General features: G+C 38.2%; 1 protein-coding gene across 1 annotated transcript in view; it reads right to left on the bottom strand.

Moving 5' to 3' along the window:
- Positions 1-1,084: 1,084 nt before the first annotated feature.
- The window catches only part of nrip2 (nuclear receptor interacting protein 2), a 47,471-nt gene continuing 22,842 nt past the window's right edge, over positions 1,085-25,713 (bottom strand). The window contains exons 2-6 of the mRNA XM_040035657.1: positions 21,477-21,791; positions 11,761-11,843; positions 10,085-10,191; positions 6,514-6,566; positions 1,085-4,604 (exon numbers count right to left, since the gene is read on the bottom strand). Of these exons, the coding sequence (XP_039891591.1) occupies positions 4,488-4,604; positions 6,514-6,566; positions 10,085-10,191; positions 11,761-11,843; positions 21,477-21,791 (675 nt within the window). The 3' untranslated portion in view covers positions 1,085-4,487. The remainder of the gene's footprint in view (positions 4,605-6,513; positions 6,567-10,084; positions 10,192-11,760; positions 11,844-21,476; positions 21,792-25,713) is intronic.

Consider the following 25,713-nt stretch of genomic DNA (forward strand, 5'->3'; position numbering starts at 1 on the left):
CCATCAATTACAGCAAGTCGTCCTGAAGCAGCAAAGCAGCCCCAGACCATTACATTACAACCGTCATGTTTGAGATGACTGTGGATGAATTTTAGCCCACTCTTCAATGCATAACCTTTTTTAATTCAGCCACATTGGAGGGTTTATGAGCATAAACAGCCTTTTTAAGGTCATGCCAAAGCATCTCAATCAAACTCAAGTCCAGACCATGTTTGACTGTTCCTATGATGTTCATTTTATGAAGTGTTGTGTTAGTTTTACTCCTGATGTAGTAGGATCTTTTCAAAAGAGTCCAGCTTTTGTCTCGTCACTCCACAGAATATTTTCCCAAAAGTGTGACAAATGTGCCACAAATTAAGAAATGAGGAAGTGGCAAAAAAATTTTCCACTCCACGTTATATTACATATATATATCTGACTTGGCCTATGGTATACATTTGATAGCTACTGTATATAGCATATAAAAAACACCACATTAACATGTTAACACATTTAATCATTCTGTGATTTTAATCATGCTTAGACGTAATTTACTGTAAAAGATTGGTTATTGGTGTGTTCCTTTGAAAGAATTTCTAAAAGAAACAATTATCTATAAAACACCAGAGACACAGCTCTCAGTTCAGATATAAAGACTTCTGTCTTTCTTCTGGTTTTCTTTAAAAACACTTGAAATGTTTTGTCTCATGCTATAGAGCTAAAAGGACTTGATCTTACTACATATTCAATGGGAATTGGCTTGGGTCTCTGTCATGGAAAAAAAGGGCAGTGCAGCAAGATGGGAACCTTCAATGCTCAGGCCAATCAACTGTCAAAGGCCCCTGGTGCTGTGGGAACATCTGCTTCCTCTATTCTAACATGACATGCTTCTTTATATAGCAAGATGTAGCAGTGAAGGGCACATACATGGGTGTCTAGCTACTGCAGAACATGGGAATCAGTGTTCAGGCTGGTCTGTCTAGTGGAGTCCTCCCACAGCCAGTCTGCTGAGATTTTAAATTAATGCCCGATGCTCCATTTTTCCAAATAGGCTCATCACTCCTCTGTGTTGTGTCTCCTTGTCATAAAATTATGAATGCCAAGCTAGCCAGAATACATACTTTATTAGGCAGAGAAAATACTGTCCAGAAGAAGAAAAACACCAAAAATAAATTTCTGTCATACATCGATTCCTCTCACACGTCATAGGAAGGTCACTAATACAACAAAGAGAAACAAATATTTCCAATCTGACCACCAAGAATAGGCTAGATGGTTGCTGTAGCACGGTCAAAAAGCGTGGCGCAGCTCGAGTGTTGTTAAAGCAGAGCATGATGGTGCTTTCGGTGAGCACATCTGAGGCAGCTTCCTTACTCTCCACACTATGAAAACACATACAAGAGAGGCAGGTGGCACTGTAGTGGGGAGGCAAATCAGCAAACATGAGGCATCAAGAGTGAATAACATCAGCCAAAAAATGGTGGCAAATACACAAAGAAGATCAGTTGCCTAAATGAAGATAAGCTTGAAGAGGTGCCTTGGCACAAGTGCAGCCTTAGCCGAGTGGTTAAAATCTCCTGAAAGAGTCAGAAAAGGAAGGCAGCGGGGGTCGGCTTTTGGCAGCTTGTTCTGACCGGAGCTCGCTGTACCAGTTTGGGGATGATGGGACCTGTTCCACTTTTTTCCCACGTGAAACAGAAGCTGCTGTTATAAGATGGCAGAAAACCCTGCTGTGCTTATAACACACACATCCAGCCCCTTCAGACTTTCAACATGACACAATCAGACTAGTACATAAACATGCAGACTTATACAAAGGCAGAACTTTACAAAGTCATGCAGATGGAATGTTTTGATATTTCTGACTCTTGATATATTTAACCGGCTGGCCTTAAGTCTATTTTTATATGAGGGGATTTATAGGGAACTACCATAACTCAGTCTAGGCCATCGTGATGGGCTGGAAAGTGTGCTCTTGGAAAACATAACCAAATCATCAGTCTCTTTATGAGGGAAAAAAAGAATGAAGGGACTTTACAAAGCTAAATATATCTACTTAAGAAATGTTTCCTTGGATCTCTTGAAATTCTCTATGAGAACCGGTCCGTGTCTTTTAAGGAGGTAGCCTGATCCACACTTAATTACACTAGAATCCTAAGCTTCTCAACATTTTCTTTTAACACTCAGGAAATAGCTTGAAGACTCTCTTTGTTTTATATGAGGCGTGTCGTGTCTTAAATGTAGTTTGGGAAATGTGCTTAATACAGCTTCATACAGCATACTGATGACAGCGAGAAGTCTGACACCACTCTGTCTGATAAATATAAGGCAGGAAATGTTGATTTACAAAATCCAGCCTGGCTTGGTCCAAAGGTGAGAAAAAGAAGCCTTCCAGCACCAATTAAAGCCTCACTAATGAACATGTTAAGGCAATATGTTAAATCCACTGATTCCAGGGGTACGAGGTAAGATAGGAAAGGACGTTTGTTAGCTTGACGATCTTCTTACACACAGGACCATCTGAAAGAATAAAGCTATATCATCCAATAGAGTTTAAGGAGTGCAGATAAAGATTAAAAATAAGTGGAAATAAATGTGCACTTTGCTGAATACATGCGTAACTATTGGAAACTGTTAGTTAAAAATAATGAGCAAACAGATGGGTACAAGTTAGGGATAGATGGAGGAAAACTATGTAGCTACAGCTGTGGAATAACAGGTTAAAAAAATGGCTAAAGAGTGGAAATAAAGCGTTTATGTAATTATTACAGTTGAGGATAAATGTGACATAATATGCAAAATTCCCACATTTTCATTTTTTACTTTTGTTTCCTAAAATTTGAAAATTTCGAGATTAACATGCAATGATCAGTTTGTATTTCTCTGTTTTCCATGACTTTATCTCTTGAACATGTCAAACTCTTTGTGTCTTTTGAATGACTATGGTTCAGTAACCATTCAATTTAGGTAGATACACGGACATTATTATATCACTGAGGGAGCAGGGGTTTTCCCCTCGTAGGTGAAAGTTTTGCTGGAGGAGGATTTGGGGAAAAATATTATGCTGTTTAATTGCTGTTTATGCATCAGAAACTGTTCGGTATACTGTGTTTTTTGCATTTGCAGACAGTTAAGATAACAAACAATGGAAATACTGTTTTTGTGCACAACTGTGATTATTTGTTAGCAAAACTGATAAAATAAATTGATAATACCTGAAACAGATACATAGCAATTCAAAGCCAATAGCTTTAAGTTATACATAACCAGGTAAAGTTACTGATATTAAATCAAATATTTAGGTAAAGAATTGAACTTTAAAAAAAAAAACAACTTTAAAATAAACATTAACTTTATAAACTGAAAGTTAGGTTGGAAATAGCATGGAGTAAATATGATAACTTAAATCACGGACACGTGAATTAAAGTTGAAGCAACAGATAAATGTCTGGGAAAAAATTCAGCTGCTGGCCACAGCTATGAATGAACAGTTGACACTGATGGCTAAAGATCATAGCTAAAGAGTGAAAACAGAGTAGCTAAAAGCTGCCAGACAAAATAATCAAAATAGGAGAAAGTTATAAATAAAGAGCTCAAACTTGGAGTGGTTGAAAAACACAATCATTATTTTGCCAAATTTATTGGAAAATGAAAGAATGGTTTGATGTTTCTAGCTAAACGTCACAGATGGTGTAAGCGGTGGATGCCTGTCTAAGTGGATCAGTCTTAATAGCTTTTCAAATAAATGGTCAACACACATAGTTGATAAATACTAGAGTATGACTAATGTTTTGGATCAGTTGCTAAGGTATTTGCTAGAAGAAAGTTAGGTTGAATTAGCAATCTGGTTTCATCTATAAAAAGCTTTAAAAAACTTTAATATGCTTATATTAGTTTTTGTCAGCCTTTATATTACGTACAACTTTTATTTTGTACATTTAGTGTTCGTATGGTCTTCAGAAATTAGCTGTAATATGTTAAATGGTGAGTTTTAATGGTGCTGATAGGCTAATGTTGTTGCTAAACGTTTCGAAATATAAAATTATTCCTTTAAGAATATCTTAAGTGAAGTTGTTTAACTTCACAATGAACTTGTTTTTCATTCACTCTATGACTCAAAGTATTTTTACAGTTAAATCACAAAATATTCCACAAAAAATCACTTTAAGGATTATTATGGTTTTCCCTTTTAGTGCATTGGTGTATTTGAACAGCTCAGCAGACGAATTGGTTTGAATATATAGTCTAATCACAAAGAATGATTAAACTTACAAGACTGGATTTTCCTCTGTTTACTAGACTAGTTTTATATAAGAGATAATCATGGTGAATGTCTTAATTCTACCAACACAAAGATGTAAACTCAAGCACAACTGATGCGAATGCTCATCCATGTTCTGGCAGTGAGAGACACGGTGACCCCACAGCCCAGACATGAACAGCATCGTGCCGCATTGCTGCAACCGAATAGGCTTTAGGAGGACGTGGTCCCTGCTGCGGAGTCGATCTCACAGGTTCTCGTTGTTGTCATGTTGGCACTGGCTGTCGGTCAAGGGGTTCAGGAAGGGCAGATCCTCACCGCAGCCCTGCAGCTTCAGGACCCGACTGCTCAGATCCAAACAGCACTATGAGAGGAGTCACATGGGGAGACATAATTAGTACGCTAAATATTTAACCACAGGTGGCCAATCTTGTTTCACAACACACGTGAAAAGTTGGATAGTTTATTGCACTTAATACCTCCAGATATATTTCAATTTAATAATCTAAGATGGAAAATTGTGTGTATTCTTAAATTCTGCTAGAGTAGTTTTGCATGATTCATATCCAAAATAATCAGCTTCTGAAAAAAGCAGCTGTAGGTCCCTTCCCTCTCCCTATACGCCAGTTTTCTTCTGACCAGAAGCAAAGTCGGTGTTGTGGCTTCTGAACTCAAAGCCAGAGCTGTGAGTCTTAGAAACAAGTTTGGAACCCCATGGCAACCACTGGTCACTATGGAAACAATGCTTATTCCCCAACCAGTTGACAAGTCGTTGCTGGAGGTTGCCAGCAGTTGCTAGGTGAAACTGGTCACAAAGAGGTACAGAGTGCTGCATAAAAAGAAATCTCATTAATTGCTTTGGTTCCTAACAGAATGCTGCAGCCTGTAGGTCACATGGAAGATACAGGCTTGTCTGCAACTACTTGCCATCTCTAAAGTAAAAGTTGCACCTTTTTAAATGTCTTGGTTGCAGCAGCAGTAATCATAAGGTCTTCGACACAGCACTGTTTTTGCAACCACTCGCCAACTGGTCAGGGAATATACTTTTTTCTCTAGTGACCAAGGCACAAAAAGGCAAAGTGGCATCATGTGACACCCCTTCGATGAGAATGTATTGGCTATTACTGGGTTCAACAAATGAAATTCAGCTGAAAGTAAACCAGGAAGCTGCATTTTGGGCACAGATTTACTCCATCTTTGATATGACTTAAGTCAAAAATAGACCTGGAGGGCAACCTGTGGAACGTTTCTGAAACAGGCCCCCGTATTTTCGGCATGATTAGCTCCATTGAGTGGGTGGAGACAAATGTCAGGGGTGATTTGTGACATAAAGATAGCAGCAAGCGTGAAAGGAAAGGTTAACAAGCTGGTAGTGAGATCTGCATTAATCCAGTATCGAACTTTATACAGTGTAATGGGAATTATACCATAAATATCCATTCATTTTGTTGTGTTTTTATTGAGTAATTTGCTTCATTTTTCTGATTCTTCTGTTGTTGGTTGACCATAAAGCCTCCCTATCATTGAACTTGATTATGTCATAAAGGTTGAAAAATGAATGATAATGAATTGAAATTTAAAGCGCAGTCTAACACTTTCTCTATGAAAACAAAAAGACTTGGAACATTGATTTATGAAAGCAGGGATGTTTTATTCTTCGTCCTTCTGTTAAGCAGCTTTTATATTACATTTGTGCTGGTGCACATCATTAATCACAATTACTAACACTGCTTATGAATATTTGCAGGGAAAGCTAAACACCGGAATGAGCTCGGAGCTAAAATGTTCATCTTACCTCACACAGTCCTTCAGGGCTGATCTACAAAATAGGAGCTCATGTTCTTTTCACACCACTTTAATTAGATCTTCCAGGAGATAACTAGTTGCCTGATTATGTAAAGCTGAAATAAACGAAGGACTGCTCTCAAACTGCCAGCTTGTCTTGTGATTGGATTTAGATGTCATATTTCAAATGTGAATATTAAACATTTCACATCACAGAATGTCCAGAATCTCCTCATGTGGGATTTATCTGCACAGCGGGCGCCCGATTAAATGCTGTGCTATAAAAACAACACGACCCTTATGCAATAAGAACCGGCATATTTCCCCCTTACATGTTCAGTTCTATGAGAGTATTTCTTCTTCTCCGCTTTTTGGTTATTTAAAGCTTTGTGACCATTACAGCTTAGCTGAGTCTGTAAAAGGCCACGCACACATCAAAAGATGCGATAAGGCTCACAAAATATGAGAAAATGAAATGAGGATCTTACTTTAAGTTCCAAAAGAGTCTGCAGACCCAGGCACAGCTCGAACGCCTCGTCCTCTGAAAGGGAGGAAAAGGAGGGGAGAGATAAGGGCAGAGGGAAGAGAAATACATAAACTGCATTTCAGTGCATTTTGTAAGCTGCTTCCATTTCTTAACACCTCATCTGAAAATGCATTCATTAGCCTGAATCCAGGTTAAGTCATCAGCATGCTCCATATTCATCTGTGTTAATGAGCGCTGTTAAGCATATGTACTTGTGTGGGTGGTGGCAACGTGAGAATTTAATGCGCACTAAGGACCCTGGATGCAGGTATAAGGGATTTAGAGTCGGTGGAGAAAGTCCACAAAAAATACAACAATAACAGCAAGCGGTCTTTTTTTGTCTGTGTGAGGGCTGAATGTTTTCACAGCAAGGGAAAGGTAAGTAAAGTAAGGGCAATTGCATGACTTAAGGGCTCTAGATTAACTTTAAAGGAGCATTTCAACATTTACAAAACAGATTCTAGCTCCTTGCAGGGACTCAGATGAGAAGACTAATAGCTGCATGCTGGAAGCAGCGTTTTTAGTTTTAGATTTAGCGTAGCTCTGTCCAAAGGTAACAAAATCCACCTAAAACCACCTCTGAACCTTTTATAAATAAAAAAAAAAATGAAATAAAAGTAACTACTACTTAGTTACTACTTACTACTACTACTTAGCTGTAGGCTAAGCTTGTAACAGGGTTTATTTAAGGTTATCTTAGACCCCAGTCACAGGAAGCGACAGGTGTTTGCAGGCAAGTTTTCCACGCAAACTACTTTGCAACAACGGCAAAGTTAGGAACAAGGTTAGGATTCATGTCAGTCTGTATGTTATCTACAAAGCTACACCAAGGAAACTGTTGAAGCTGTTTTGAGAAGCTAATGCATTTACATAAGTGCTGCAGGAAATAACAAATTCGGTCTACCACTCATTTACACATTTGTCCTGACAAACTCAACCCACCATTGGAGTGGGGCTGCCACTCTCACTATGGTTTTCTTCAGATCATCAGGTAAGTAATCCAATAGCGGGCGCCATATATCCAAAGAAAATATCATCATTGCCACTTAATTTTGCACTCAGTCTTTCCATTGGTAAAACTATAAATATTTCTTTATACCACTGAGTTATTGTTGGTGGTTTTTCATTAATCCAATTGAAAAGAATACATTTTCTTGCCAAAAACAATAATTTACATAGTAGTATATATTTGTTTTTATCTGGAAATTTGTTCAGAATTGACAGCCCCAATAAATACTGAGATGGATCTTTGTGTATTCTGCTTTTAAATATACCATTTAATTCTTTTGTTACACAGAGCCAGAATTTTGAGCAAGTCCAAAGACAGTGCAAGTAGGACCCCGCCGCAGATTTACATTTAATACATTGTGCAGACCTGCTCGGATCAATTTTATTCAGAAAAATAGGCGTTCTATACTGTCTATGTAAAATTTTATATTGTATTTCTTTAAATCTGTTACTAAGAAATAAAGAATGCACAGATTGTATGTATGCACTCACTCCAGGCATGATCATCACAATGACACTGGAGGTCACCCTCTCAACTCCTAATCAGTTTTCCAATATTATGTTTGTTTAAACCAGAGATGGGCAGTACTGTAATCAGATTACTTTTTTCAAGTAACGAGTAAAGTAAGGGATTACTATTGCAAAAACGGTAATTAGATTACCGTTACTTTCCCGTAGGAACGCTGCGTTACTGCGTTACTAAAACCGTGATTTTTTTGCTAGAATGTCTCATGACAGTGACGTAAGCGAGTGCGCCGTTCGTGACAACAGCTGTGTGCAGATCAACAGTGGATCATATATCGAGTGCGGGAGAGAGTATGAGCATGCAGCGTTTAAAGCGTGGAAGTACTGACCTTACTTTAAGTTTGATTCCATAAAAAGTGACAAAAACATTAGTGTCCATTGTGCGTGGGAAGAAAACTTCTTTTTACAGCGAAAAAAAACCCTAAACTTCCAAGCAAGCACCGAGTGCGCTACCACGTAATGGGAAACTCACAGAGAAACTCGCGGATTCTTCCACTGACCGCGGCACACCTGCACCAGGGTAAACCTCCGCCTACCCTACTCCTGTAAAGCAGGAGTAGGGTAGGCGGAGGGGCTCTTAAAATAGAGCAACATGACCGCTAGTCTTTGATTTTATTTATTTTCTGCTGTGTTTTACTTGCATCTATTTGAAAGAGTGAGTGTAAACACACACAAAAAATATTTTATGTGCTGGAATGTGCAGAAAATAGGTTTAAATATTAAACAAATTTCTTCCAGTCAGAGAATGTTGCATATAATTAAATTTTTGCTTGATGCATAAAGTTAAAAGATTAAAACTAGTAAAACAAGTTTTAAAAACAGACTTTTCCATTTGATTACATTTTGTATGATGGATTATGTAGAAAAAGTAGAATTGGGCTGAAAGATCTATCGCTTTGTTACCTATTCAGGTTGTAAATCGTGTTTTTAAAAAGTAACTAAGTAACTAAGTAATTAATTACTTTTGAAAATAAGTAATCAGTAAAGTAACGGGATTACTTTTTTGGGGAAGTAATCAGTAATTAGTTACTGATTACTTTTTTCAAGTAACTTGACCAACACTGATTATAACCTTGTAGTGTATTGTAAAACTGTCTTATAGTACTATTATCTGCATTTAAGTGTAAAAAGAAATTTTCCGTGGGTCCTAGTTGCATTGTATTGTGCAAAGTATCAAAATGTGAAGTAATTAGGTGACAGCCTGTAAAAATGCAAAAAAAATCCATTTGATGTATTCCATATTTCTTTTGGACCTGCTCAAAAGACACAAACATTCCCATTAAACACATCACCCACCACACGTATTCCTGCACCAAACCATCTCTGAAATATTACACTTTTCATTCCCGGTGTAAAGTGCCGATTATTTATAAAAGGTGTTAGATAACTCAGTGTAGGATTACTTTCAGTGTATTTATTCATATCACGCCATGTGTTTAAGTAAGTATCAATCATTACTTTGTTATGTTTTTTAATATATTTACTCACTAGTTCGCTTAGGAGATTAAATGGCGAACATGTCCAGGCTTCAAGGGGATTCTCTGTCTCTTTTAGATATGCGTGGATCCATTCATGTATAACTCTACTATGACATGACCAGTTATACAGCACAATGTTAGGAAAGGCAAGACCCCCTTTATCTTTGGGCAGCTGCAACGTTTTCATACATAATCTGGGTTTCTTACCCCTCCAAATGAACTTTGACAGATCTTTTCAATTTCTTTTACAATTTTTTTGGTAAGAGTTATTGGGAGCATTTGTAAGGGATATAAAAGCCGTGGCAACACAGCATTTCTATTCCTTAAAAACCATCGTGTCAAAAGTTTAATAGATTTTGGTGAAATTTGCTCCACACTTACCTCCACCCACACACGTGAGACCTTCAGTTCTCATTTATTGGCATCAAGAGTTCATACACAGCTAATGTTATCCAGTTTAAGTCAGCGGTGCACTTTAAAAATCTTGAAATGGTATTCATGATTTCACTGTGATATTTTTACCTTTAATGTAAGCTGAACACTGGACTCTCTGTGTTCCCAGCTGCAGCTGCAGCTCCGTCACCGAGCTGTTCACGTCGCATGGTGAACTGGCCTGTCTGGGCACCAGTCTAGCAACACACACACAGAGACACGCACACACACGGCGACAATGAAGAATATCTTCATCAGTCCAAAAACAGCCTTCGTGGGTGTATCATGTCAGTACACCTACCTACAGCAGCTTCACCTCACAAAAACAAAGTGCATCTGATTTTTATTAAAATGTCAATCAAAGGTTGGTGCTGCTGGGATTTTATTAACTAGGATCATAAAAAGCAACAGAGGAGCAGATTTTCACATTCACGTACTCGCAGACAAACACTTGTTTACGATTTGGAAAATGAAGTTTAACGAATTAACGATCAAACGTTTTTTTTCCTGTGTAGCAGTGGAAGTACTGAAAACTATCACTGAAAAAAAATCTTCAAATCGAGAGGATTCAGAGGGAGGTTCTGTAGCCTCTGCACTCCTTCAGTACAATATCACATTTTAGCAGCAATACTTTTGACACAAATATAATTCCAATACATAAAATCAAGAGAAGCACTAACAGTTGCGTTTAAGAGTGAATGTAAGAGGATTTCCACATGTGTAATGCAAAGACAAGTCAGAGGATTGGGACTAAAATATGTAGCCTTAAGAAAACCGCTCATCAGTGAGGCTAATCAGAAAAAAAAGGCTTCAGATTCTTAGGGAACATAACTTTTACCCTGTTCCAGAGTGATTGGCTCATCAGGGAAAGAAGAGAAGTCGATGACATGATGCTCCCATCATGCCTGGTGCTTAATGAACAAGCCTGAATAAATGTATGACCATGTTCTTCCATCAACTGATTTTTTTTTTCTTCCCTTATTCCTATAACAATGCAAGAATTCACTTGGCTCCAATTATGAATGAGTAGTTCAGGGAGCACGGATTGAGTCTGGACCATAACCTCACTGAGTCTTTGGGATGTGATGGAGAAGTCTTTGCATTGAGGTCCAACTCTCCCATTATTAATGGCTTGGTAAAAAAAAAATTAATTAAACTCTGACAGAAATAAATGTTGCGACATTGAAAAGGCCCATTAAAGCAATGCCATGGAGAATTACGCCGTCGTTAAAGTTAAAGATGGCCCAACAAAAGAATCTGAGTATGTGCTTTTTGTTTTTTTAAACTGTCTCTCAGCGTTAACCACATTCTACACAGGCATGCGGGTATTAACCTGAACTTTATCCACATTTGGCAAACTCATGGTGTAAACAGCTGCACAATATTTGTAGGGATAAAATGTAACTTTGTCATAGAACTGACTCCTTACTTTAAAATGGAAATGATTTTCTTTTTCTTAAGGAAAATTACGAAATAGCCACCAGAAAAAAAAGATCTTTATTATATATTTGAAAGTTTAAAGACGACATTAAGATCACATCTTTAACAATCTGGAGAAACTTAAGAGCTTTATGTTGTCATTCAGATTTCTCTTTAAAGCTCATTTATTTAAATCCACTTCTTCTGTGAAGTGTCCTTTCTTCTATCCTTGGTTACTTTTTTGATCACTTCAGTATTTGTACTGAGCTGATGTGTTTCTCAGAATAAATTAAGATGCTAATATTAGGTGCATGTGCAGTGAGTGTTTAGAGCCAGGTGTTTCTTACCCCAGCCTCTGACAGCAGGAGGTGGAGATGTGGTTGTGTTGGCTGCCGGTGTTGATGGATGCCTTGACTTCAGTCTCGCAGCACTGTGGGGAGACAGAGGGGTGATTTTTGGTGTCACAGTGTTATTTTTTACTGCTTCATTTTGGGACCAGTGCATGCAAGGAAACCAGCCAGCATGAACAGCACATTAGCACATTAACTATGGAGAGCGTATAAAGAACGCTGATCTCTCCTGTTTTGAATAAATCTTTTTGGCTGCCATATGCTCACGACTGCCAAACTGAAAAAATACTTTCAACTCTCAATCAGGTTGGGTTGTGCAAACAAAACAAATATTCCAGTAGTGGAGTATTTCTAACTCCACTCTTGTTTTTTGCTATTTTGTCTGCTTAGCTTGATCTGTACTGACTCTCCGGTGCTGCAGGTGTTTAGCTTTTTCATACAGTTAAAAATAAACCACCCAGATTATTCTTCATTACCTCCATTACAGGTCTTGAGGTGTTAATCATTAGCTCTATATTAGACTCAAATTGCTGACAAAAGATCTCAGTTCCTCAGTTTGGACAATGATTTTTTAGAAACATGCATGGAGTGCAGATTTAACACATTGGCCAAGCAACTCTCTGTGTGGAGCGCAAAGTATGTGATGTGGGGGAAAATATACAGCTCACAAACTAATATCCTTCAAGTTAGAACAACAATATGAAAATTTAAAATAATTATTCATTTTAATATCATGTTCTCAGAATTCCAAAAAACAAGTCATGGCCCCCAGTTTTTTTTCCTAGGGGCCTTAATTTTTTTTTTCAGTACATATGCCACTTTGAAAGCACATGGACCCACCAAAGTCAGAAGGACAATTTCCCAATTTGGGAAATAGGATCATTTGATTAGAATTTGAACCTAACTGCTCCAGCTGTTGCGCCAATTCTTTAAGATGGTTAAAAAATATAGTGTTGTTCTATTGTTTGAGTTACTCTATATGGACAAAAGTACTGGGTCTCCTATACATTGCACCTGCATGCGCTGCCTTACAATGGAAACCTATGTCAAGACGCTGCCAGCACAATTCTTTATGCTGATATTAATGCCACAGAAAGTTTGCAGTTACTGAGTAGGCAGAATACGGGTGGCTTTTATACACTGTGTGCACCTCAACACTGTGAAACCCCTCACTGTACATGATCGACTGTTTAATTACTGAGGTGCTACTTTGCAACAATACCATTTAAAGTTGATGGTGGAATATCCAGGAGGGAAGAAATTTCACAGACTTACTTTTTGCAATGGTGTAATAAGCCAGCAGTTAAAAAGGCTACTGTAGCTTAACGGTAGCTAGCTTAGCAGCTTGGGTCAGCTAACACATCTGAAGCTTCTATGCATAAATGTTTATACATGCAAGAATAAAATAAGAAAAATATCATGTTATTATGTGCCCAACAAAAATGCAAATGAGTGAATTCCCAATGTATCAATATAGTCTTTTAATCATCAAACTTTTGTCCTGAAAGTACATGGTACATGCTAATGTGAGGTTTGCCCTAATTAACATTGACAGCCTGTTTTATCTCATATTTTCTCAGTTGCTTGTAGTCCACTTTAAGCGCTTTTTTGTATTTTCTTGTAGTATTTATGCTAACCTAACTCACCTGGCGATAGATTTATATTATTACATAGATTTATATGAACAAAGTTGCATCCTATACCCACCAAAAAGGGCATTTAAGTACATTTCCTTATCTGATTTTAAATCCAGAGTTTTACAGTAGCAATGCAAGCAGGCGTCTTTTGGCCCAATTTCCACTGATATTTGTACTTTTCTTTATCTCACGGGTGCTCTGCTGCCTGCAGGGCGCCTCATGTCACAAAGACATGTTTCATCCTTTGCCAGCAGATTGTAATGGTTTATTAGAACTGCAGTCTGCAAAGGCCTCTTCCCATTCAGCATCCTCTGAGGTGATTTCATGCAACATGTCCATGTTTGTGGAAAGAAAGCAAAGTACTGGAATAATGAGGTGCATACAGAACATATGGCAGCTCTGCATGCATGTCAGAAGCAGTGTGCTGGCACCACCCCCATAAGTGAGCATCAGGCTCTTTTTAGGTATTTTCCACCATAAGATGCAGATATATATCAAAGATTCTCAGTGTATTTATAAACAGATTTACTTTCAGATCAAGTAAAGCTTTAGTAGCAGAATCTTTGGGCAATTTCCAGTCATCAACAATCTGAAATATAGTCATCTGTTTCATCTCTCTTACAAATCTAGGACAGTTAGCTTGAGAAAATAAGGCATTTAAAAACACTCGAATGGTTAGTTTCTATAATTTGCTGATGTTTTAAATAAAAGTACAACTAAAAATACTCAGTACAAGTTCACAGGAACACAACATCCTGCATTTTTTAAATTGTATCTTGTAAATGAGGAGTCAGTATTTTAATGTCATGAAAAGAGAGTCTTTCTGTTTTAGATATTGGACATATTTTCAAACATCCAGTGTTCTCTTGTCCTTCTCTCCTCGTTATCTCCTTTATAAGTCAATACCTTATCTACTTGACCCGAGGATATTCCCCCATTTGGAAGTAAACACGTTGATTTTCCATTTACCTTGTTTTGATCCCTCTCAGTCTGTGCAGACTGAGCTGACTGAGCAAGGCTTCTTTGTCCTCACTGGCTTATCAGCAGACCCACAAACCTGCTCTTTTGTCTCAGGCCGGTAGTGCAATAATCCCTCCCCATCCCTGAGGTTTAAAAATAGCAGCCAAACAAGTAACTAAAGAACACTTTGCATTTAATAAGTTGATGATAAAACCCAGCAAATGCACACCTAGTAATGGGTGAAAACGCTGAATCCACTGAAAAAGTGGACTTAGAGAAACTGTGTGATATTCTCCCACAGGGATGAGAAGCTGTTTGATCTCTGTATTGATTTCTTTCAAAGGATATACAGTTATGTCCTTGGTGTTATGCATGGCCGCAATTCTCCAAAATTCAAATTCAAAAGGGCAAAATATTATAGTATCAAGCCAACGGCTATAGACAAAGTATGAAATATTCTGTGTTACTACAATTAAACTATAAAGAACAATAAATCCCGTAGTGTGTTACTGTGCCTTTCAGTTGTTTCCAGTCTATGATGGCTATGGCACTCAAGCTAGAAGACGCTGTAAAAGTTTTGACTTTCTTGTAATTTCTTTAAGTGGTCTTGAGCAACAGTTCTTCAGGCTTTCTCAGGGTCTTTCACTAATTTTCAGTCCAGTCCTTGTACCTGACCAGATTAATTTTACTTGGTCTAAAAAATAATTTTAAAAAATGTACCTAACTCAAGGGATAAACAAAAAACTTAGGAAAAAAATCTATTTTAAGTTTTGATCATTTTTCCACGTGACAAAGGATCCTAAACACACTGCCAATGCAGTAAAAACAAACATGGATAGAAAAAAACACAATGGAACAAAGTCATGGATTAGCCTCAATCAGAGCTTCGTCCTTGGTATTATTGAAGCAGTGTGGGATTGTCTGAAGTCATAGCCTGGAGAACTATAACTGAAGACTACTTAAAAATGAGAGTAAAGCTGCCTGAAAGAGTTCAGGCTGAAGAATAAAGGTGGTTTAACCAAAATATTGACTTTCAAACTCATTATAATGGCACTAACTCTGCGTTTGTCTTGTATTTTATGTTTCCATTTTTGTTTGCACATTTCAAAAAAATTGCTGCACGCATTTCCAATTTTTCTGGCAAAATACAAAGAAATGAGGGACGGCTCAAGACTAGTGTTAACTGCACAGTACACAGACTCATCTGTATCCAGATGTGAGTGATTCATAGTGGGAGGGTATTTTCTTATCCTGTCCTTTAGGCTTTTGGAAATTTCCAGTTTGCTGGTTTATTGTTCATCACTTAGTTTACATGTGAATTTTAAACACAAAGAAAGATGAGAGATGAGTTTTTGAATACACAGCAATGGGTTGTCAAGAACACCACCAAATCAATCATTGGGTATTAAACTGGATGAAATAGTTAAGTCCTGTAATTGCAATGAAACAACACCTAAAGGGTTTTGATGCAGTAATAAGGGGTGCAATTAAGCCGACTAAAGTCTCATTTGGTTTTTTTTATTAACTTACAGACTAAATGAATCATTTTGCCTGTGAAATGCCTGCACCTGCTTATCGTTTTTGTCTGCAGGGTCAGTTCAAGAAGATATTCTGAAAAGTCATTATTACTAATTCTATGAAACCTTTCTGCAGATATTTGTCCTTATATGTGATCAGTGACCCCAGTCTACCAGACTACAGTTAATCCCTAATATGTTTTAGAAAATATATCTAAGAAAAGTGTGGATACAAAGTTGTGCATGCAGATTTGTGTTGTTTCTACCATCTTCAGAGCTTTTCTCTTTCTGTAAGCTGCTTTTACCTGATCAGTGGTGAATACCTAACCTTAGTGGCAGTTCAGATCGGGGTTTATGCTTAGATTTTAAACACTTTCCAAGACATAAAGAGAGAAACTTTCACATGGTTTCATTCACCAGACATATCGACCGTAAGCTCTATGTCTTTTTTTACATGATGTCTCTATTTTTCTTTGGTTGACAAATCTACACTGAAAAAAAGGGATTGGCCAACTCTTGGATTTACGTAAGCATCTTGCGTGTATTTAACATAAGTGCCTCATGCTTTAAAGTTAAGTGTAACTATATAGTGTAGAAACTACATGATATGCAGAGAGGCTAGATTAAATTGTTCATATCATGTTCGAGTGAAGTAAGTCAATAATTTACTGCGACACCGCACGGGATTTCAGTCTCGCACGCTTTGGATCGTGGTTTCAGGAAGGCATCCATCTCAGTCAAATCGAGCAACCGCCTCTAAGTAAATTGGGTGGTTGTTGCATTAAAAAAGTCTAACTTGTAATTTAAACACAATAATTTCATGTTTCTATGAATGTAATTAAATCATGAAGAATCTGTACGAAATTCAACAACTTAATTTGTTCTTGTTGAGATGACCTGATACAATCTAGTAAGAGTGGTTAGTTGCTGAACTCATGAAATTCACAAGATCGCACGAGATGTCAAACTGCAGGAAAATCACTGGAGTTATAAGAGGCAGACAACTACACACACACCACATGTATGCTATTGCTATTTATTGTGGTTTAACCTGTCAAGGACAAAAATGTACAAAAGAATTCTGCATCAAGCCTTGAAATCATAGCTTTCCTGCTTTTGTTAAGTCTGGATTGGTGGCATGGTGGTTAGTGCTGTTGCTTCACATTAAGAAGGTCCTGGGTTCAAATCCACAATCTGGCTAGTTTGCACTGGGTTCTCTCTGGGTATTCTGGTTTCTTCCCACAGTTAAAAGTCAAGCAGTTGTTAGAGTTAGGTTAATTGGTGATTCTAAATTACCCGTGAATGTAAGTGCAAATGGTGGTTTGTGATAGACTTGTGAGTTGTCCTGCCTTGTAACCTATCACTTCAGGGTTATTTCCCTGCACCAGAATAAGGTTAGGAGGATGGTAGCTATTGTAGATCCATTCAATCGTTATGGTAACCAGACTCTAGACTTTGAACATTATGTAATATGAAGACAACATGTAGTATTTAAGTGACCAAGTAGTGCTAGGGTAAAAGTTATTGAATAGTGTTGAAATAAAATGACAAAATTGTGAAGGATTAAAATATTCCAAGAGCTCAACTTACTTCATCTAAACATGTTTCAGTCGTGTTTTATGAACACAAAATGCACATGTTTATTACATATGAAAAAGTTGTGTTGATTTAACTCAATTGTTTAAGTTTCTGCCAAAGCAAAACATTTGTGTGCAACCAATGTCCACTATTGAATCAAGTAAATCCAACATGGCCTTTTTTTCAGTGTATGGCAGTAACCCTGGAGAGTCTCTGGAGAGGCTGATGTAACTCAAGGACCATTGAATTCCTTTATGCAGTACTGGCTGTCTTGGCTTGATGTTACAAAGCTCCATTTAATGATCTACTTAGTTCATTGTATTTCAGACACAGAAGCCCAATAAACTACACAATAAGGGAGTTATTAAGACATGTCGATATACAGTTTTCAAGCTTGGAAGTAAATAAGATGTTAGGATTTATAGGGCCGAGTGCAGCAAACTCAGTTTTATCTGAATTCAGAAACAGGAAATTAGACGCCATCCAGCCCTTTATGTCTTTAAGACATTCCTGGAGTTTAACTAATCAGTGTGTGTCATCAGGCTCGATGGATAGATAAAGCTGGGTATCATCTGCATAGCAATGAAAATGTATGCTGTGCCTTCTAATAATCAAGGGCGTAGATTTGGCATGGACGGAAGGGACATGTCCCCACCAATATCCAGCGGTTATTGAATTGTCCCCACCAATAATTTGATCTCTCCGAGTAAAGAAAAACAAAACCGATAGAAATAAAATAAAAAAAAACCACGATATGTCAACGTCTCATTCACCCAGCGGTGCAGAACGTTCTCTACCGGAGTCCTACCTCATGTGACAAATATGGCCAATGTGATTGGCTGTGCCTTTCAGGGAGCTCTGTTTAGTTTTAGCAGTGGCAAACCTGCGCTGCCAGGACCTGCAAGGAGGAGAGCAGGATGGCAGCACAAAGGAAGAACCTGGATATAAGAAAGTATTTTTCAAAGAAACCTGTAAGTCACTTAAAGTCAAGTTCACTCATAAAATGTGTCCGTCATAAAACCGTTACAGGCTATGCTAGGCTTTGAATTAGAATAGAATAGAATAGAATAGAATTCAACTTTATTGTCATTGCACATGCACAGGTACAGGGCAACGAAATGCAGTTTGGCCCACATCAGTCTAAAATTGTATGTAACCATGAATAACGTGTTTTGTAAACTAACTGCACAGCAGGCAGCACTATTAGTTATCTCAGTCTCAGAGCAGCATTTCTAATTTTGTTTGAAACTGTCAGAGAAAACGGCAGCCTCAAGCAAGCCAGGATATTAGTTTACAGAGGCTGTTAAAATTATATGTCTAACGTTAAAATGTTGGTGACACAATAATTTCATCCTAATGTGCTGACATATTCATAGGGTTAATTTTTGAGACAAAATATCACAAAGTAGTCATGATTTTGCAAATATTCCACCTTGTAGTGCAGTTTGCACAAATGGTTTTAAAAATGCACTCATGCTACAAACATTACTGATGAGTCAAGATCTGCACAAATTGACAGAAACACTGAAGCAGCTACACATTTTATTCTTATTGTCATGTATGTCCTATTTGTCAGGTGACAGAAGAACCAACACAAAGCTCAGAGAGTAATGGTGATACAAGATCACAGGTGAAATTGGATGATGACTTGGCGGGTCATTATTGTATTTGAAGCTATTTTTATTTTTGTATGATACCTGATTTATATGGAATATAAACTAAAGTCTAAAATACTTCTTTAATTGTAATTTAACATTATATAAAACTATTAATTGTAATTTTAAATGGTTTAAAAGCATGTAGAATAGCATATGTAGGCAAGTATATTTATCCTTTTTTATCAAGAAGCAAAGACAAAAAGGAGGAAATAAAAGAAACGGGGCAGAGTTCGGTGGTTGAATCATCAGTCCCCACCAATGCCAAAACCAAATCTACGCCCTTGCTAATAATAATGTCCATGATGAGATGGTGCTAAATTCTGTCCACTGATTAGCACAGGCTTCTTGTCCAGTGAGTTAAAATCTAATAGTATATAGCTTATCCACTATGTTAATGTTGTAGGTAGTATCAACTAGAGATGGACCGATCCGATATTACGTATCGGTATCAGTCCGATACTGACCTAAATTACTGGATCGGATATCGGAGAAAAATAAAAAATGTAATCCGATCCATTAAATATCACGAAAGCACCTCACAAAACTTGCAACACGCCGTAACTCACCTCAGAACGTTAGCACGTCGGAGCAGTATGCATCACGTGATAGAGCGGCTGTGGCATGCGGGACCTGTCGGTGGTCTGGATAGCATTTGGAGCTTCGCTAGCAACCCGGCATTTCATCTCCGACAAAGTTATCCCGAGAGAAGTAAAGCAAGTGTGTAAGTCCATCTCTGAATGTTTGTAAAGCATTCCTGCGTTAAGCTTAACGAGCGACTGCCTCTCGCTCTCCGGCTGCTACTTCAATCATGAAACTGCTTAACGATCAGCTGATCGGCTTTTCTGTCGCGACTCCGTCTCTCTTGTTTGCTTTTGGCCCACTTTGCACCAGAAAGAGGAAACCAGCGGCTGAACAACAGCAGCACGTTTAAGCTTGATCAGCTGTTGTTAGAATTTATTTAATATTACTTTCTACACCAGGATCCTTTTCTATGCAGCTGACGGCTGTAACTGTGCAGGGGCGGATCTAGCAAAGTTTAGCCAGGGGGGCCGATAGGGCATTAACAGGGAAAAGGGGGCACAAAGACATACTTTTCTTTCTTATTCTCATTTAAAATGTCTCGCTTTTAATTATTTAATATTTATCTGAATCTTACACCCAAAGTTTTAATCTGATGTAAAATATATAGAAGTCCATTACTGCATATAGTAACTGTTAAGTCTAATATACCCTAGTAAGCTATAGTACTTTTTCCTTTGGGAAGGTACCATCTGTGCAGTCTGCAATTTTGTTGAAGAAAGATGTTGAATCTATTTAATATTTCTTGAAAAAGAATTGATTTCTGTGCATTTTTTTTTCACACTGCATCAAATTAAGGTTGATTACGTCGATTAAGCATCATGAGGTGGAGCGTGAGGGGTGGTTCCCTATTTTTTATTTATTTATTTTTGTTGTTGCTGGGAGTTGGAACCCTATTAGTTAGGTTGCTTAATATTTATGCTAAGTACTCTTTAAAATACCAGAATAGTGAGGATGGTGTAGGTTTAAGTTTATCAGATTGATCAGTATTGCTGAACTATGAAATATTTTTTTTTGCATACAGGTATAACAGAATAGCTTTAGTGTAGTTGTTGTTTTAAACTTGAGTATGAACTTATACAAAATGCAGCAAGATATTTAAAAAACAGTTTTGTTGATTAAAAAACACTATATCGGATTCATATTGGTATCGGCAGATATCCAAATTTATGATATCGGTATCGGTATCGGACATAAAAAAGTGGTATCGTGCCATCTCTAGTATCAACACAATGACCTCAGTTTTCCTCCTGAAAACACTGTAGACCCACCACTGAACCACTGAAAAATGAGAGTATAAATGAAACAGTGGCATAGGCTCTTTGATGACTCAACCTAGGACTACAAATTATGCTTTACAAGGGCCAGTGTTGGGTACAAGTGGAAAAACTAGCCCCCAGGTGGAGAGTTATCTGTTTCTTACCATGTTGTAACAAGTTTGGGTAACCTGCTGCTGAAGATTTTATACCATTTTTTGTGTTTCTCTCCATCATTTTATCCTCCAGTTTTAAGCCCCTGCACACTTTTTCTTTTATATGCTGAATCTGTTTTGGGCGCATACAGATGTGTTGACCCGGTTGGACTTATTTAATCACTGTGACTCAGTGGTGTCTGTGGGTCCTGCAGAGCTTTTGATATGTTGTAAAGAGAAAGTAAATGAAGGCTTTGAATGATGAGTCATGGGAGCAGAGTAGTGTGGTCTTTGTCTCCTCTTTTGTTTTCAGTTTGTTTCAGCAGAGCACCGAATGTGGGTGAGCGTAGATTGAGTACGCAGGGCTCAGTACCTTGCACTGAATGATGAGAGCAGTTAGGACAGGCGAGCTCTCCCCGCCCTCGGGCTTCTCAGCTGTCTGTCTGGCTCCGGCCTCGCTGCTGTCGTCCTCCTCATCCGACCGTAGGCTCCTTTCACTTTCCTCAAAAGACTCCCTCTCCTCTGTGGAGTCGTCAGCCGTGCTCTCGCTCCTCTCCTCGGTGTCAGCAGGTCCGTCCTTGGTGTCGGCCAGTGGGGAGCGAACCCTGGTGCTGAGGTCCCGGCCCTCACCTCTGAGTCGCGTGATGTTTCCCTCCAGCAGGCGACGCTGCACGATGCTGTGAGGTTGCTAGAAAGAAATGCAGAGGACAGATAGGTCTTAGACAGGAGTTTTTCTCAGTACAGACCTTTTGAAAATTGCACATAGTGTGTAGTGCGCATATAAGGAGAAAGAAAAACACCCTGTAACTCTACAAATAAATTAGTCAGACCACTGTGTACTGAGCGTTAGTGCAAACAGCTAGTATATAATGTATGTAGTTTAAAATATATGTGTTAGGAAAAAACAGGCCTGCTTCCTGTTTAGGCAAGAAGAAAAGAACAAGATGAGCCAGAGATGTACAGCTGCTGATGTGTGAATTAGTATATATATGAGGTGTTGTTCAGATCAGAAACTGAAACACGACTTCTTCTGATGCCTCCAGAAAAGAGCCAAGAAAGAGATCACTTGTGCATATGAAACAGGCTGCTTTTTAATATTTTGCATTGCAAATGAGTAATTTATGCTCATGAAATGAATCACTTTTGCCCACTGATAGTTCATCCAAATATTTCACATGCGTGTTTGCATACTGATGGTTCACACTCTGGAACCTTTGTTAAAACAGAGCTCAGATTTCATAGCCACAACCCAAAAAATCCCACAACGTACATCAGAATGCAGCATGCAAAAACAGTTTCATTTCTGGTTTATCAGTGCATGTCAATATCAAAACGAAATGAAAGTTATACTGTTGATATCTGACTTATTTTAACTTCCTTGAGAAGTGCACGCAGCTAATATCTACGTCATCTACAAGCATCACCGTTTACAGCTGACTGTCCTCATACTTCATAGTTAACAATGCAGAGGGACACGTGCTGAAACGAGCTATCTGTTTGAAAGCGAAACAGTCTTAAATCAAAGTGTCCTCACCTCTATCTTTAAGCTTTATATATATGAGTATATGAGCCCACGTGGATATAACATGAAGGGGTTTTGTTTCCAGTAGATGAGTCACAGGAATAATTTTTAAGTCCGGTATTATCAGACTTTACCTGTGGACTTTTATTGATCCACTATTTCTTTTGTTATGAATGTTGATTAAAAACAGCACCGCATTAAAAACAGTCATGGAAATGACTGCATGACCTCAAGAACACTTCCAGAAATCACTGTGCCATCCACAAAAAGGTTAACCCTCAGAGGCTTAAGAAGTCAACCCTAACCCAAATTTTAAAAAGGAAAAAAGACTTCATTTGGAAAATGAAGTCTTTTTGAATCTGGAGCTGTTAAAATGATTGTTTTCTTTGTGTCTGAGAGAACAGTTTAATAAAAACAAAAATGACATATTCTGTCTACCTGGAGTTAGAGTTATGGTTATGGTTAGGGTTGAGTTCTTAGACGTTTGAGAGTTAAAGGTTCAAGTTCAAGGTTCAAGGTTCTTTATTTGTCACATGCATAGTTATACAAGTATAACACACAGTGAAATGTAACCTGACACGCTCCTCGACTTGTGCAAAAATTCTCCTCACATGGCAGAATAAAACTTTATCTTCAGTGAAAAAGTGAAACGCTATCCCAACTAGCTGAGATGAAGGTCGTATTATTAAGACATGAAAGGCAATTCAAGGAGGATACTAATGCTTTCAAGTCATCACTGTCAGCGGACATAAAAGGCTTAATGCAAGAGGCTTTTATTTGATACACAAACCTAGTGGCCTTTTTTTTTTTTCGTCTAATAAACACTCTTTTAAGTAATCTTAATAAAAGAAAATGTTCTGAAAAAGTTCCTCATGTTTGAAACTGCATTTTAAAACACAGCCTCCACAGATGGATATTGAAAAGCCTGATTTCTGGTGCTTTAGAAACACAACATGTGGCTGTTTTTTCTGGATCACATGAGGAGAAAATTCTATTTAAGCTGCCTGTTACTCCATAATCACATTGTTCTTCCAGCAGTACAGAGCCTGGGTACAGACTTCCAGAAAGTACGCTTTTAAAAGAGCAGGTCACTTAACACCAGCAGAGTCACTGCATTAATAAAGCACAAATGATTCGAAGGAACAGTAAAATCAGCAGGATATTAAGAGATGTTCCAATAATGTTCTAATCACACTTAATGAAAAAAACAACAGCAACAAAAAAACAAACCTCTGGCCAGGCTGTCATAGAATAATTTGTTAATAATTTGGGTTTCATAGAAATGTTGCTAATGAAATGATGAGGAATAAGAGGAAAATACACAGACTTGTTGCTTTTACTGTATGTGGACTGTTTTTGCTGCTCGGCTAGGGAAAAAAAAACAAATAAGATAATATTATGTGACCAAAATAAAAAGAATGTTTGGCCTGCTAACATGCTATTAGCACCTAACAGCTGGGACTGTTGGGGATCCAGTCACTGGTATCGTAGGCATCCTGAAGCATTTGAAGTGGACATTTGGACCCGTGAAAAGTCATCAGATTGCCTCTGAAACAGACTGACTGGATAACTGTCTCGCCAACCAGCAGTGGCATCTGTCGAGCCGTAAAGTCGCAGTTTGAGCATTCTGGGTAAATGCCAAGCCTATAAAGCACATCGCCAGCTGTCTCCCTGCTGTTATCAAAAGCATTGTAATACTCTGTCAAACAACCTGGGACCTCTACAACCTGTCACACACACCATCTTGCATCTTGTATCTTGTACCTCATTCTTAATACGGTTAACAGACCTGCAGGCATTGAACCTTTATAGGAAGTGACGTTTGGCAACTTCAGTCACTCCTGCACAGGCGATTCATCTTGTGGGATGCGGTGTAATTTCTTAGCTCACATGTCCTGACAAATTAAGCAATTTTTTAAAAATCTAGAAGAAGGTTTGCAACAAATGCACATAAACACTGGTTATGCTCAAGGACAGAAAGGCCAGATTAGACTTTGCCAGAAAGCATTTAAAAGAGCCAGCGCAGCCCTGAAAAACATTCTTTGAAAACCTGAAACCAAGATTAACTTGTACCAGAATAATAGAGAGAGAAAAATGCGGAACGAGAGAAGCAGCTCATGATCTGAAGCCTACAACATTATCTGTCAAACGCGGTGGAGCCAACGTTATGACATCGCTGTCAGTGGAACCGACTCACGAGTGTTTATTAATGATGTGACTGCCGATACTCTCGGCTCAGATTCAGCCAAATGCTGCAAAACTGCAAAAGCAACCCGAGAGTTTCTCACGGCAAAGAAATGGGATATTCTTCAATGGCTAAGTCGGTCACCTGATCTCAGCCCAGCAGAGCAGCTTTTCAGCCACTGAAGACAAAACTGAAGGCAGAGACCCACAAACAAGCAGCAGCTGAACGTGGCTGAAACAAAGGCCTGGCAGAGCATCTCAAGGGAGGAGACACGGCATTTGGTGAAGTCCAGTCATTGAATCCAAGTATTTAAAAAAACGATCCTTATATTTAGAAAGCATATATGTTAGTTTGCCCAGTTATCTTGAAGTCTCAAAGAAAAAAATACAATGTCGTTGCCAAAAACGTAACTTCAAAATAACGTGACTACAAGTGGCAGATTAGGTTAACACAGCACATTAACTTCTCAAGTTCTCCGCTGCTCTTTAACAAAAATCCTCAGATTTAGTCGGTAACATCTAAATGACTGCGAGGTCAATATTAACAACTTTGTGTTCTACCAGTGAGAATTTATATAATCAGCCTCCTTTCTCTTGTGATCAATCAACGGCACGATCTATAAAACTCATCAACGTCTACGTAAGTGATTCAGTAACAGCCATCGAACAATGAGTCACTGACACATTTTCCTCTATTGCAAGTCATGTGTAGTCCACCTCCCAGATCCTTGGCAAGGAAAAACCCTGATAAGATGATCATATGTGACCATCCAACGGCTGGGGCTGTCAGAGATTCACTTGTTGGTATCGAAGGTATTCTGACGCATTGAAAGTGAACATTTTCACCTGTGATTGTCTCTGAAACAGACCGACTGGATAAATGAACAAAATGGACAAACGATCA

This window comes from Simochromis diagramma, unplaced genomic scaffold, assembly GCF_900408965.1.
Source record: "Simochromis diagramma unplaced genomic scaffold, fSimDia1.1 OVJJ01000816.1, whole genome shotgun sequence".
Lineage (NCBI taxonomy): Eukaryota > Metazoa > Chordata > Actinopteri > Cichliformes > Cichlidae > Simochromis > Simochromis diagramma.